The 14,754-nt window shown below is 36.0% G+C and overlaps 1 protein-coding gene across 1 annotated transcript in view; it reads right to left on the reverse strand.

Moving 5' to 3' along the window:
* Positions 1-10,015: 10,015 nt before the first annotated feature.
* Positions 10,016-14,754, reverse strand: part of CUNH9orf85 (chromosome unknown C9orf85 homolog) — a 70,709-nt gene continuing 65,970 nt past the window's right edge. Inside the window, exons 3-4 of the mRNA XM_077759311.1 lie at positions 12,456-12,569; positions 10,016-11,930 (exon numbers count right to left, since the gene is read on the reverse strand). Of these exons, the coding sequence (XP_077615437.1) occupies positions 11,783-11,930; positions 12,456-12,569 (262 nt within the window). The 3' untranslated portion in view covers positions 10,016-11,782. The remainder of the gene's footprint in view (positions 11,931-12,455; positions 12,570-14,754) is intronic.

The raw sequence follows: 14,754 nt of genomic DNA on the forward strand, positions 1-14,754 counted from the left end.
GTTATACAACTGGTAGATAAGCACATAAAAAGATTCAGAGTCAGTAATATCACTAGTCATTAGGAACACACAACTTAAAACCACATTGAGATTCTAGACCCATTCAAATGGCAATAATCAAAATGGATTAATAATTTCAAGTGTGGAACCTCCACAGTGGGGAACTCTCAACACTGATGGTGGGATGGCGTGGATGCTTTCAAAGTTAAACATCAATTTACCATATGATCCAGAGAGCTCTCCCCAGGTATGTATACCCAAGAAAAAGAAAAACGTAGTTTCACACAAAGACACACAAATGCTCACAACAGAGTTATTCATAATAGCTATAAAGTGGAATTGAATGAGCAAACAAAATTAGTATGTCCATAGAGTGGGCTACTATTCAGGAAAAAAAAGAGAGAGAGAGACTATGAGAAAGAGAAAAAATGATGAACTGCTGATACATGCTACAACACATATATATGTCAAAGATGTTCTGTTATATTAAAGAACCGAGACTTGGGGTGCCTGAGTGGCTCAGTCGGTTAAGCATCTGACTTCGGCTCAAGTCATGATCTCATGGTTCAAGAGTTCGAGCCCCACGTCAGGCTCTTCACTGACAGTGGGAGCCTGCTTGAGACTCTCTCGCTCTGGCTCTTTCTCTTGTTCTCCCTCTGTCCTTCCCCTGTTCACACTTTCTCTCTCTCAAAATAAATAAACTTAAAAAAAAAGTCAGGCTTAACGACTACATAGTTTATGGTTTCATTTATATGGAAGGCTCATAACAGGCAATTTATAGACTCAGAAAGGAGATTAGTGGCCTGAGGCTGGGGTGGGAGGGGGAATGAGAATGACTAAAACTAGGTTGTGGTGATAACTGCACAACACTGTCAATTTACCAAATCATAAATTTTATACTTAAAATGGGTGAATTTTATGATATGTAAATTATACCTCAAAAAAGCATTTAAAAAGTACAGAGATGAAATTATCACTATGTTGTGGGAAAAGCTTTCAGAGAGTGTTACAGGATTTACATCAGAATGAGGCTGATAGTTTTATCAGTGGTTCCCAACTACCAGGCGCAGAATCCCTTTTTAACAGCAAAAAACAGTGACAGCCTAGGGGCGCCTGGGTAGCTTAGTCGGTTAAGCGTCCGACTTTCACTTAGGCCATGATCTCGTGGTTCGTGGGTTCGAGCCCCGTGTCAGGCTTTGTGCTGACTGCCAGCTCAGAGCCTGGAGCCTGTTTCAGTCTGTGACTCCCTCTCTCTCTGACCCTCCCCTGCTCACGCTATCTCTCTCTCCTAGAAATAAATAAAACATTAAAAAAAAAATTTAAAAAAAAACAAAAAAAGAAACAGTGACAGCCTTATATATTCTAACTGAATCTTTAGTATAAATCGAGGAAATGCATAATTTCAAGAATCCTGTGGACTCAGTAATAACTTGACTTTGCATTAACTAATCACATCTACTACATATAAAAAGAGTAGACAGATATGCAAAAACAATACTGAGTGTACTTGTGAAATTCATGGGCTTCATGCACAACGGTGGGGTCAGCGACCCCAGAGTTGAAAATCCCCCAAAATCTTTTTGCCACCCAGTGCACCAATTGAACAAAACAACTACTACTTTAAGTTCAATTCCATGGCGTGTGTAGTCCTGCCTGCAGTCAGTTTACAGCTGGGAAGCACAGGATTGACTTCTGGGCCCACAGGCTTGTCCCATGTGTGGGCAAATGTACTTGACCAGTTGGATCACAGAAAAAAAAGAGGAAGTCGTACGACTGGAAAAACACAGAAAAGTTGCCTGGTCCGATGCTTCGTCCGCACGAATAACGGAGCTGTTCTGTGGATTCCTGTTTTGTCTCCAGTCTAGCCCCCAGGGCATGTCTGGGTTGCAGCCAGGGTCGCCGCGGTTCTCCAGGGCCAACCCTGTATTAATGACCGTGACCCTGCACAGACAGCGAGCCCCCACGCGGCTTCTCTCCTCTGGGATTTGCGTTCTCTGGAGGATATCCTCTCAAGCTTTACGGACAGCGGCATAGCATCAGTAAGCATTTCTGGAACTACCGATTGAGGGCTTCCCATGTATAAATCAATCACTTAATAGGATCTGAAATGTACTGTTTTCAATGCCAGGCAATGGGATTCCAAAATCGTTTCCGAATTACTTAAAAGAAACGCTTGTTTGTTTCAGTAAGTCTTGTTTTCGTCACTGCACACTGGCAGCCACTTACGCTGCACCTGCCTCGTTCAGCTGGCAGTCACGAGCGTTGCTAAGGTGGGAAACATAGGGAGAAACGTATTTTTAAACAGCGTGTAACTAACTGTTCAGTTGCACTTCCAAATACTCTGTGCAGTGTGCTTTTGGGTGACGCATCATAAATATGCTACTCTTCCTGTGTTACCAGATGTTCCGGACACTCTGTAGTGTTTTTTTCCAGAATAACAATCGGACCTATTGCTTTAGAGTACTTCACCAGAAAACAGACTGAGTATACTATTTGAAAGTGTAAATAACAAGAGTTTAAAAGTCAGTTTTTCTTGTGTTTCCTGAGTTTGCGGACATGCTGTCATGTCCGCTGCTGAGGGACGTCAGTTTTGTCCCATAGGAGATCATCTTTCCTAACCTCACCTGGCCTTGCCGATTTCCTCGGGGCCAATTCATTTCCTGTATTGGTCGCTTAGGTCATTGTTCCCCGTGTTACCATGATTTTTTTTCTTTATAATGTTAAACGGAAAAAAACTCTTACAGATTAAAGAAAATATTTTCCACAAATAAATCTGTGACTAGATTAAAATAAAAATAAAAAGTGGAATAGGGGTGCCCGGGTGGCTCAGTCGGGTGAGCATTTGACTCTTGACTTTGGCTCAGGTCATGATAAATAAAATAAACATTTTTTAAAAAGGTAGAATAAACAAAGTCATACTCAATTTACACATACACAAAATTTATTTGTAATTTAAACATGCAAACTTATAATTTAAATAACACTTCAGTGCAGTGGAATATGCTTTTCTAATTAACATTCTTTTTTTTTTAAATTTATTTTTGAGAGCAGAGAGAGCACAAGCTGGGGAGGGGCAGAGAGAGAGGGAGAGAGATGGAATCCCAAGCAACCTCTGTGCTGTCAGTGCAGAGCCCTCCTGGGGGCTCAGTCCCACAGACTGTGAGATCATGACCTGAGCCAAAATCAAGGGTCAGACACTCAACCAACTGAGCCGCTCAGGTGCCCCTAACTTTCTATTTTTAATCCATTATGTAATCTTATATTTTTAATTACTTTTTAATGTTTATTTGTTTTTGAGAGACAGAGCGCAAGCAGGGGAGGGGCAGAGAGAGAGGGAGACAGAATCTGAAGCAGGCTCCAGGCCCTGAACTGTCAGCATAGAGCCCAAGGCAGGGCTTGAACTCACAAACCGTGAGAATGTCATGACCTGAGTTGAAGCTGGATGCTTAACCGACTGAGACACCCATGTGCCCCTCATTATGTAATTTTAAGATATAAAATTTTTGATCATTTGATTTACTAAAGTTTCTCAGAAAGTTTCTCTGTGTGAGATATTATAGTTAGCATTATGGAATTACTGAGTTGTTTTGTTTTTAAGTTTATTTTGAGAGAGAGAGAGAGAGAGACCATGTGCGGGGGAAGGCAGACAGGGAGAGAGATGGAATCCCAAGCAGGCTCGGTGCTGTCAGTGTAGAGCCCTATGGAGGGGGCTCAAACTCATGAACCATGACATCATGAACAGAGCCAAAGTTAAGAGTCAGGTGCTCCCCTACTCAGTTTTAACAAAGAAATGAAAGGCAGTTTGTAAAGTTGTTACTGTCAGAAATATTATTTCTAAAGCCTGTTAGAAATTTGCATGTGTTGTCACTGAAGGGTCTATCCCTCGCAATATAGCCAATAACAGTTCTGACACTTCGTGTACAAATGCTTTCATTGGAAATGTAACAGAATTTTAAATCAAGCTTTTTTTTGTTTCTTTTTCCTAATCCAAGAATTTCCAGTTTACCTACTTATCACCCCAACACAGCCCCTTAGGATAATTTAAAACAAAATCTCAAAACCAAAATTTATAACATAATATTTATAAACATCATGAATGAGCACCTACCATACCCCGGAGCTTCATGGATACTATATTTAATACTTCCAGAAATTTTATACCGTAGAAGTCACTATCCTCATTTTGCAAATAGGTAACATACACATAACGTAATGTCACAAAAGTAAGGCAATTGGTCCAGGACCATACAACTATCATAAGAGGCAAGGTTAGGATTCAAACATCTTTCTGCCTCCAAGTCACTCTGCTTCCTATTCCCCTAAAATAAAGATTTATGTTGCTTTACTTCAAGGCACGGTTTTGACAACATTATACTATTAAGTTCTTTTAATTTAGTGTTATAATTATTTTCAAATGCACATAACACTTAACTACAATAAGCGTTGAATTTTATACTTCTATACCCTTGTGTAACCATCACCTAGATCAAAATCAGGTGATTCTAGCACTCCAGAAGTTTCTCTCATGTCCCTTCCTAGTCAATACCACACCCCCAAAAGTAACCACTGTCCTGATGGCTATCATGATAAATTAGTTTTGACCATTTTTGAACTTCTCTATAAATAGAATTATAAAATAATCTCATTGTGTTTGGACTCTTTTGCTTATCATATCTATGAGGTTCACCAATGGACACTGTCTATCTTTTAAAATACTAATTACAACTTAATGTTGAGTTCAAAGACATTTGATTTGCTTTAAAACAATGAAAAAACCTGGGGTGCCTGGATGGCTCAGGGGGTAGGAGCATGTGACTCTTGATCTTGAGGTTGTAAGTTCGAACCCCATGTTGGATGTAGAGATTACTTAAGGATAAAATCTTCAAAAAACATGCTGAAAATTTTTAATTTTAAATAGTATTTAAGAATTTACATTTAAATATTTAATAATAAAATTTAATTTATATACCTCATATAAATATTTGTAGAGGTTANTTCTGAACACTTAGGTACTATTGGTATTTTTATATCCAATATATATCTTAAAATTCTCCAAACTAGTACAAGTATTAACTATACATCTTACAATAATGCACATTCTTCCTTTGGAAGAAACCAATTTTAAGGGTATAAAAATTTTTTAATTTTTAAGATTATATAGAAATAAAAGGTACAATCTTGCGTAATTTCATGTAGTGAATCTTTTTTTTTCATTGTTTATTGAGTGGGGGAGGGGCAGAAAGAGGGAGACACAGAATCCAAACCAGGCTCCAGGCTCTGAGCTGTCAGCTCAGGGCCCCGATGCAGGATTTGAGCCCATGAATCACGAGATCACGACCTGAGCCAAAGCTTAACCGACTGAGTCTCCCTGGCGCCCCTGTAGTGGTATCTCTTGAAAGCCTGGTGCTTTAATTCCTTGAAAAGTCTTATGTAAGAGATTTAGGCATGCATAATCATTTCCATCTGTATAATTACTGACAGAAGTGTAGGACTCATTAGTAGAGAGCTGAGTATATAATCCCAACATACATCTTTGACTCCAAAAAGGGTTGCCAATAAAAACCGTGGAAAACGTTCTTGGAACATTCACTATTATCCATGATATGAGCATGAATGACAAAATTCTAAGCCACAAGTTATATGGAAGATATCTACACCTTTCTATTAAAAAAAAAAAAAAAATGTAGCTTTTGAACAGCGCAATCATTCAGTACACAACTAATGTTACCAGGAAAGGAAAAGACTCAGAAAGAGGGAGATGGGAAGGGACAGAGGTGTGTTCAAGTTAATGTTGTTACAAACTTCACTTACGGGGAAAAAAATTGTTTAAGAACGTGGAATATGGACAATTTTGCATAATGTGGTTGAACTAATACAGGCTTTGGAGCCATAGAGACTTGGTTTGAATCTTAAGTTTATTACTTATTATCTTTTTGACTGTGGCAAGTCACTTAACTTCTGAACTTAGTTTAGTAACCTGAAAACTTGAGAACATTTACTCAGAACACTGTTTATCTTACATGATTAAAGAAATACATATGTACCAAGTACATATAACAAGTTTTTTTTCTTCTAATAATTACTGTACTAAAAGATAATCACTGAAACCTACTGGATAATTCTAATATAAGACAATCCTAATAGAAGTTACGGGATGTATTCAGAATTGCTTGCAAACACCTATATTGTTTCCATAATAAAAGTAGGTCTCACAATAAAGTGAGATCACCTACGCAGAAATTACAGGTATTTTATGACTCAGATGTGGAAATAACAGTCACAGAAAGGAGTATAAAAAAGTGATTTGAGGGCGCCTGGGTGGCTCAGTTGGTTAAGTGTCCAACTTTGGCTCAGGTCATGATCTCACGGTTCGTGGGTTAGAGCCCTGCATCGGGCTCTGTGCTGACAGCTCAGAGCCTGGAGCCTGCTTCAGATTCTGTGTCTCCCTCTCTCTCTGACCCTCCCCTGCTCAAGCTGTCTCTCTCTCTCTCAGAAATAAATAAATCATTAAAAAAATGTTTAAAAAAAAAGTGATTTGAATGCAAGGGCATCAACAATGAGCATTCTCCAGTGATGCCTGGGACCCAATAGAGAAAAAGCTCAAAATTATCTGAAATAATGGAATATGAAAGCATAACAGAAGACTATCAGCACAGCCCTGGAATAGTGATAGTATGGAAAACAATGGAGTTATCCGGTCAGCAACTCACGTACTATTCTTACGCATACTAACCCTAATATGCAGAAGTGGTTCTGGGATCAGATGATTGTATAGGTTCAAAACCTAGGCCTCAAACTTTTCGGTTGTGTGCCTAATTACTTCGCCTCAATGTCTCATCTGTAAAACGTGAAAAATGATTGTTAGTGCTACACAGATCCGTGACGAACATTCAATGAGCTTATTGAGAGGGCTTAGTTTTGAACAGAACCAGGATACATTCTGCACTTAATCCCCGTGTCCTTGCCTTCCAGGACACCCTTTCTTGGTACTTCTGTTTCTCTGGTCGTTCTTCAGCCTCCAAAGCCGCACACGGCCAGGGCACAAGTGAAGGAGTCCTAGCAGAGAACAAGTGCCGAGAGGCTTAGAGCCAGGCAGAGATGACAGAGGTTACACAGTGCTGGAGTCTGGGCTTACCTACGTTAAGACCCCAGAAAATTCATGCCCCAAAATAAAGACAATACTTGAGGAAAAAGAGATAGGAATAAGGAATTCTAGAAATAAGAGTGAAACTGAAACAGACCACCCCAGTAAAGCCTAAACCCAAGTTCTGATAGGACCAGGTTGATCTGACCAGTAATTTGTTTTTCAGAGGAAACCTCTATAACGTATCATCCACAATTTCGAGCAAACAATAAAAATTATTAGATGTGCAAAGCGGGAGAACGTGTCCAATAATCAAGAGAAAAGAATCAGTGAAAGAAACAAAAGTAAAAAGGGATTTGAAAATAACTATGATGAATATGTCAAAGAAAAAAAGAGGAAAAGAGGCATAAGATACATAACAGGGAACATTTCAACAGTTATAGTCAATAAAAAAAAAGAATGGACTGGACATTTTATTTTATTTTTATTTATTTATTTTTTTTTACAAATAGTTTATTGTCAAGTTGGTTTCCATGTAAGACTGGACATTTTAAAACTGCAAAATCCAGTATCTGAAATTAACAGTTTACTAGCTGGCTTTAAAAACACCTTAATCCTATTTACCAAGAAGACAGAATTAATGAATACAAAGAAAGGCTAACAGAAAACATACAAACTGGGGGTACTCAGCTGGCCCAGTCAGTAGCATACGTTGACTCGTGATCTTGGGGTCTTGAGTTCAAGCCTCACATTGGGCAGAGAGCTTACTTTAAAAAAAATAATTAAAATTTTTTTAGAAAGGAAAACCTACAAACTTAAGCACAGAATGGTAAAAACAAATGAAAAAAAAAAATAGCATAAGAAAGACAAGGGACACAGTCAAAGAAGTCTAACAGTAAGTGTAGTTGAAGTGCTAGTCTGAGAGGAGAAAACAGAAAAAAGCAATAGTTGAAGAAGCAACAGCCATCAACTTTCCAAGTTTAAGGACAGTGAGCAACAGATCTGAAGAACTGAGGAAACCTTAAGGCACTAACAAAAATTTCACAGTCAAATGGCTGAATAATAACCAAAGATAAATAAGAAACCTCTTAAAAGCAAGTTTCACATGATCTGGCCATCCATTACCTCCCTGATGTCTTATGATTCTCCAACTTAATCCTTTCTTGCTCTTTCTTTTATACATCTGGCAAAATCTTGAAGTGGCTGTCTCTTCTGCCTGGAACATTCTTCCCCAACGTGCCTCTCTGGGCACCTCATTTAAAAATCACAGCTCACTTGCCACTTACTTGCACACTCATTCCTATGCTATCCAAGCCCTTAGATTCCCAATCACCCAACCATTCTGTATTTTTTCCCACAGCACTTTTCACCATCTAATATAACTTACTCCTTATGTTTATTGCTAATTGTCTGTCTCCACCCACTAAAAAGCCATCTTTGAAAGGATAAAGATCTTTGTTTTATTCATTGTTGTATCCCACATATCTTGAATAAGCGTTGAACACAGGTGCTCAATGATTATTTGTTGAATGAATGAATGCTATTATTATACTGTCATCACTCTAAGCCCTTTTAGTCACCAAATAAGTTCATGCTATGTCCTCCATCTAATATAGTTTTCTCTATTTACCTTTGGAACTACTTTTGACATGTGATAGAGGGTACAATAGTACAGTAGTTAAAAACAGACTCTGAAACCAGGTAGCAACTGGATCTGCAACTAACAGAATTCCATATATATATATACATATGGAATCTATATTCCATATACATATATATACACACATTCTGCACTCCAAATATATATGTACATATGTATATATATCATTATAGATATTTATAGATATATATGTAACTTGAAGAATGTAGGCAAACAGTTTTCTTATTAGTAATTACTAATCCATTACCGATTTATTTATATATAATCAAGTAGTAGCATTCATTGTATAGTGTTCTTATAAGTTCTAAGCATTTCACATATTAATGCATTTAATCCTTCTATCAACCTCATGAAAACCAAGACACAGAAAGATTACCTAATTTGTACCATGAAATACGGCTAGTAAGTGACACACAGGATTTAGATCCATGCTGAGTTCCAAATGAAAGAAATTTTTAGACTGTACAAAGTATTTCCTAAAAAATATATAAATGAACTAAATGTAACAATTACATTTATGTCTGCTTAAAAAAAGAAGACAAAATCTTTCTTAGCACTAAATACAGAAATGCAGATATTAGGATATGTCACTAGGTGATGCTCTTTGTTAAATTTCTCTCCCGAGAAGGTAATCTAAGGATTTAGAACTCATTCAGATGGGAAAGGATTTATGCTAGGTCTATAATTTAGTTGGCTCTTTAATGACAAAAGTTACCTCATCCAGGAAATATATTTGTATGCAAAAAGGTAAGCCACACAAATTTATGGGAAACTTTCTGCAAAATTGGAAGCTTAGAATATTTAGACTTCCCCAGAATGAACACGGTATCCCTTCATTTATTTTTATCTTTCTCCATTCATGTCTACATTTTCCTTAATGTTTTAATAAGATTTTATATTTTTAAACCAAAAAATCCAATTAAAAATGGGTAGAGGGTTGGAATAGACATTTTTCCAAAGAAGACATACAGATGGCCAAGAGACACATGAAAAGACGCTCAACATCACTAACCATTGGGGAAATGCAAATCAAAGCCATAGTGAGAAATCATCTCATACCCTGTCAGAACAACTACCATCCAAAAGAGAAACAGCAAGTGTTGGTGAGGATGTGGAGAAAGGGGAACCCTTGTGAGCTATTCATGGGAACGCCAGTTGCTGCAACCACTATGAAACAGTATGACGTTTTCTTAAAAAATAAAAAATAGAAATACCATATGATCCAGTAATTCCACCCCTGGGTATTTACTCAAAGAAAACACAAACACGAATTTGAAAAGATATGTACCCCTATGTTTATTGCAGTATTATTTACAATAGCCAAGATGGGAAAGCAAACTAAGTGTCCACCCACAGATGAATTGATAAAAAGAAGTGAGATACATATATGTGTGTGTGTGCATAATATATACATCTATACATACAAATTATAAAATTAATAAGACAAAGACATATTGCAAACTTATCAAACTGACAAATATAAAGATCAGGTGTTAAAAAGGATACAGAGTACTGGAACTCTAATAGATTGTAGGGAAAGGAGATACAATTCTTCTGGAAAGATAGCTTGGCATTATACAGTAATCCTGAAGGTATATATAGCTGGATGGCCTGTACTACTACTAGATATATATCTAAGAGAAATTTATACCAAGAAACAAGACGTGTACCAAGAAACACATGTAACAATGCTCGCAGCAGTATTCTTTGTACTGGGAAATTTTTAAAATAACTTGAATGTCCCTCAGCATTAGAGAGGATAAATAAATTGTTCATATGTTAAGACGATGGCATAAAACACAGTAGTGCAAAATGAACAAATTAAAGCTCTTACAACAACATGGATCAATCTCACAGATAATGAAGTAAAGAAGAGATACGAAATAACATGCATGTATAAGTCTGTTCAGATAATGTTCAAATCCAATGTCTGCCACTTATTTTCAAATGGCTCAGGAAATAAAATATGTATCTAATATCTAATGAGAGATAAGAAAAATGTAACAGATCAATTGTGAATCTAGGGAAAGAATACACAAGGTTTCATTCATTGTATGAATTTGCTGTTTTCTTTGGGTTTGAGATTTTTCAAAATAAAAAGATAAAAAAGAATAAAAATCAGACAAAACTAATTTATACTGTTTAAAAGTAGTTTCTTCATCTGGATGACAGATGTATGACTTTTCTTAAAATTCTTTACTAAATTACACATATGTATTTTATATATATTTTCCTTATGTGTATTTCACAAAAGAAAAAAGATTTAAAAATGTGATCAGCTATGTAAAAATACTTTCAAGAAAAACTGCTATAAATAGACTTGTTAAACATTAAATAACAAGTCATTTAATAGCAAACTTGTAAGTAAAGGGGCTTTCTTATGTGAGTCACTTACTTGGGATCAATCTACCAAAAGGTACCAAGGACCAATTTTTAAGGCTTGCACTCTTGTAATATCATCTGATTTTTCCATGAGATAGTTCTTACACAAGCAACAATTCTGAATCGTGTTAGTTTGATATTAGGTAGCACATTTTTCTAATTAATTCCCTTGAACTACAATGATACCCTAATATTCAATTTGGCAGGTATTCTAGCATATGCTACTTAAAAATGTATTATAACATAGCCGTTTGGGTGGCTCAGTCAGTTGGTGAAACGTCCAATTTCAGCGCAGGTCATGATCTCACGGTTCATGAGTTCGAGCCCCATTTCAGGTTCTGTGCTGACAGCTCAGAGCCTGGAGATTGCTTCAGATTCTGTGTCTCCCCCTCTCTCTGCCCCTCTACTGCTTGCACTCTGTCTCATAAATAAATATTTTTAAAAATGTTTTAATGTATTAAAGGAAACACTAAACGAAAGTTTTAGAATTATCCAAGTATCATGCATAATCTATATAGTCCACGTGTGAATTTTGCCTGTTTTCTATACAGATTTTTGCTATTTTTCTCATTAGGATTTCACAGTATTTTTGTGTAAAACCCTCAAAATTCAAAAGTTGTTCAGAATTTCACATTTTCGAACTGACTTTTAATATATTAGTCCACTTGATTGTCTTTTGTGTCATCTAAATCAATATCAAAATCTAAATCATCATCACTCTCTTCTTCATTTCTTCTGTAACTTCTTTGGCTGGAACGTAGAGTACTTTCAGGATTTTCTGTCTTTTCTCGTTCTTTATTAAACCTAAAAATGAAAAAAAAAGCTAGTATTTATTTCTCGGGTTTTCATTATTTAACTACAGAGTAAAAAGAACTTATTACTACATTTCCTGAATAGGAGGAGCCTAAAAATATAAGTATAGAAAAAAAGTATAGAATAGTCCTTGAAGACTATTATCAGTCAAGATCCAACCAATTATAATACTGTTGTCAATAATATAGAGTCAAAGAAATTAATACATGATGTGCACTAAAGAAAAGCAGTTATATATTGAAGGATTTCTTCTTTGATGAGTGATGAATGTCAGCCTCATGGATAAATATTGTAATTTCATAAAAATATAACGTTTTATTTTTATTGCAATGATATAAAAAATTTAATGAATAATTAAGAGTTTTTTTCTTGTTAGGTAGAAAAAAGAAGTCTAAATTGGTGTGATATATATCACACCGTAAGACTCTCAGAGCTACTGAATGTTTCCCTAAAAGAAAATTCACTGATCAATTATTAAAAGAGTAAATCCCAAACACGAAAAAAAAAAATACTCACGGAATAACAATGTCTTCTTTCTTTCCACATTTTGCACAAACTTCAAGTTCACAGGCACATGGTCTACACATTATGTGATAAGAATCTTTCACTGATTTTTGTAAACATTTAACACTACAAGTGGAAAAACAATCAAGTGTTATTGTTTATGAATTTCCTAAGATTTATCTGCTGAAATGAGGGGATGTAGCTAAATGTATAGGTGAAAAGCCTAAAAATCAAAACTTCTATGTTTCAATCTCAGTTACTTATCTTCTGTCAATTTAAATTAATTATACAGCATTTCTAAATAACAGTTTTTATTATTTTTTAAGTAAGATCTAGGCTCAAAGTGAGGCTTGAACTCATGTCCTCAAGATCAAGATTGCATAGTCCACTTACTGAGCCAGCCAGGCACCTCAGATTTATCTTCTTTTGGAGATAAAAGCTTTTTAAAATGTCATCTGCAGGGTCACCAGCATGGCTCAGTCTGAGCATGAGACTCTTGATCTCGGGGCTGTAAGTTTGAGCCCTACATTCGGTGTAGAGATTACTTAAATAAATTTTTTTTAAATGTCAAATGCAAATAGTGACAGTTTTACTTCTTCCTTTCCTATTTGGATACCTTTTATTTCTTTTTCTTGCCTAATTACTCTGGCTATGACTTCCAGTACTATGTTGAATTAACAGGCATTTTCATCTTGTTCCTGACCTTAGAGGAATAGCTTCCAGCTTTTCACTACTAAGTATAAGGTTTAGCTATGAGTTTATCATATATAGTCTTTATTATAGTGATGTATATTCCCTCTATACCCAGTTTGCTGAGAGTTTTTATCATAAACAGGGAGTTTTTTCAAATGCTTTTTCTGCATCTACTGAGATGATCATACTATTTTTATTTTATTTTATTAGTGTAGTATATGACATTGATTCGTAGATATTAAACTATCTTTGCATCGCAAGAATAAGTCCCACTTGATCATGTTGTATGATCCTTTTCATGTATTGTTGAATTTGGTCTGCTCATATTTTGTTAAGGGGTTTTGCATCCATGTGCATCAGGGATACAGGCCAGCAATTTTCTTTTCTTCTGGCATCCCTGCCTGTTTTGGTATCAGGGTGATACTGGACTCATAAAATGAGTTTGGGAGTGTTCCCTTATTTTCTGTATTTTGGAATAGTTTGAGAAGAATTGGTATTAATTCTTTAATGTTGGCAGAATTTACCAGTAAAGCCATCTGGTCCTAGACTTTTGTTTTGGGAGAGGTTTCTGATTATTAATTCAATCTCCTTACTAGTAATCAGTCTGTTCAGATTTTCTGTTTCTTTAAGATTCAGTCTTGATAAGTTGTATGTTTCTAGGAATTTATCCATTTCTTATATGTTTTATGATTTGTTGGCATACATTTGTTCATGTAGTCTCTCAGGACCTTTTGTATTTCTGTGGTATCAATTGTAACTTCTATTTTACTTCCAATTTCATTTGAGTCCTTTCTCTTTTCTACTGGGTGAGTTGAACTCAAGATTTGTCAACTTTGTATATCTTTTCAAAGAAATAGTTCCTAGTTTCACGGATCTTTTCTATTGTCTTTTAGTTTCTATTTCACTTTTTTTCTGCCCTGATCTTTGCTATTTCCTTCCTTCTACTAACTTTGGGCTCATTTGTTCTTCTTTTTCTAGTCCCTTGAGATGTAAAATTAGATTGAGATTTTTCTTATTTCTCGATGTAAACATTTATTGCTATGAACTTCCCTCATAACTACTGCTATATCTCATATGTTATGGTGTGTTCTATTTTCATTTTCATTTTTCTCAAGGTGTCTTATTTTGTTTTCTTTTTCGATTTCTTCTTTGACCCATTGGTTATTCAGTAGCTTGTTGTTTACTTTCCACAAATTACTGAATTTTCCACTTTTGTTCTTGTAATTTATTTCTACTTTTAAACTGTTGTGGTTGAAAAAGATGCTTGATATGATCTCACTCTTCTTAAATATAAAAACAATTTTTTTAATGTTTATTTATTTTTGAGAGAGAGAAAGAGCAAGCAGGGGAGGGGCAGAGAGAGAGAGAAGGAAACACAGAATCCACAGCAGGCTCCAGGCTCTGAGCTGTCAGCACAGAGCCCAATGCAGGGCTTGAACTCACAGACCGTAAGATCATGACCTGAGCTGAACTTGGACACTTAACCGACTGAGCCATCCAGGCGTCCCCGTCCTTCTTAAATTTTTAAGATTTGTTTTGTGGCCTCACATATGATCTATTCTGAAGAGTGTTCCACATGCACTTGAGAAGAAAAGTGCATTCTGTTGTTTTTAGGTGG

This window comes from Crocuta crocuta, unplaced genomic scaffold (assembly GCF_008692635.1).
Source record: "Crocuta crocuta isolate KB4526 unplaced genomic scaffold, BGI_CrCroc_1.0 scaffold41, whole genome shotgun sequence".
Lineage (NCBI taxonomy): Eukaryota > Metazoa > Chordata > Mammalia > Carnivora > Hyaenidae > Crocuta > Crocuta crocuta.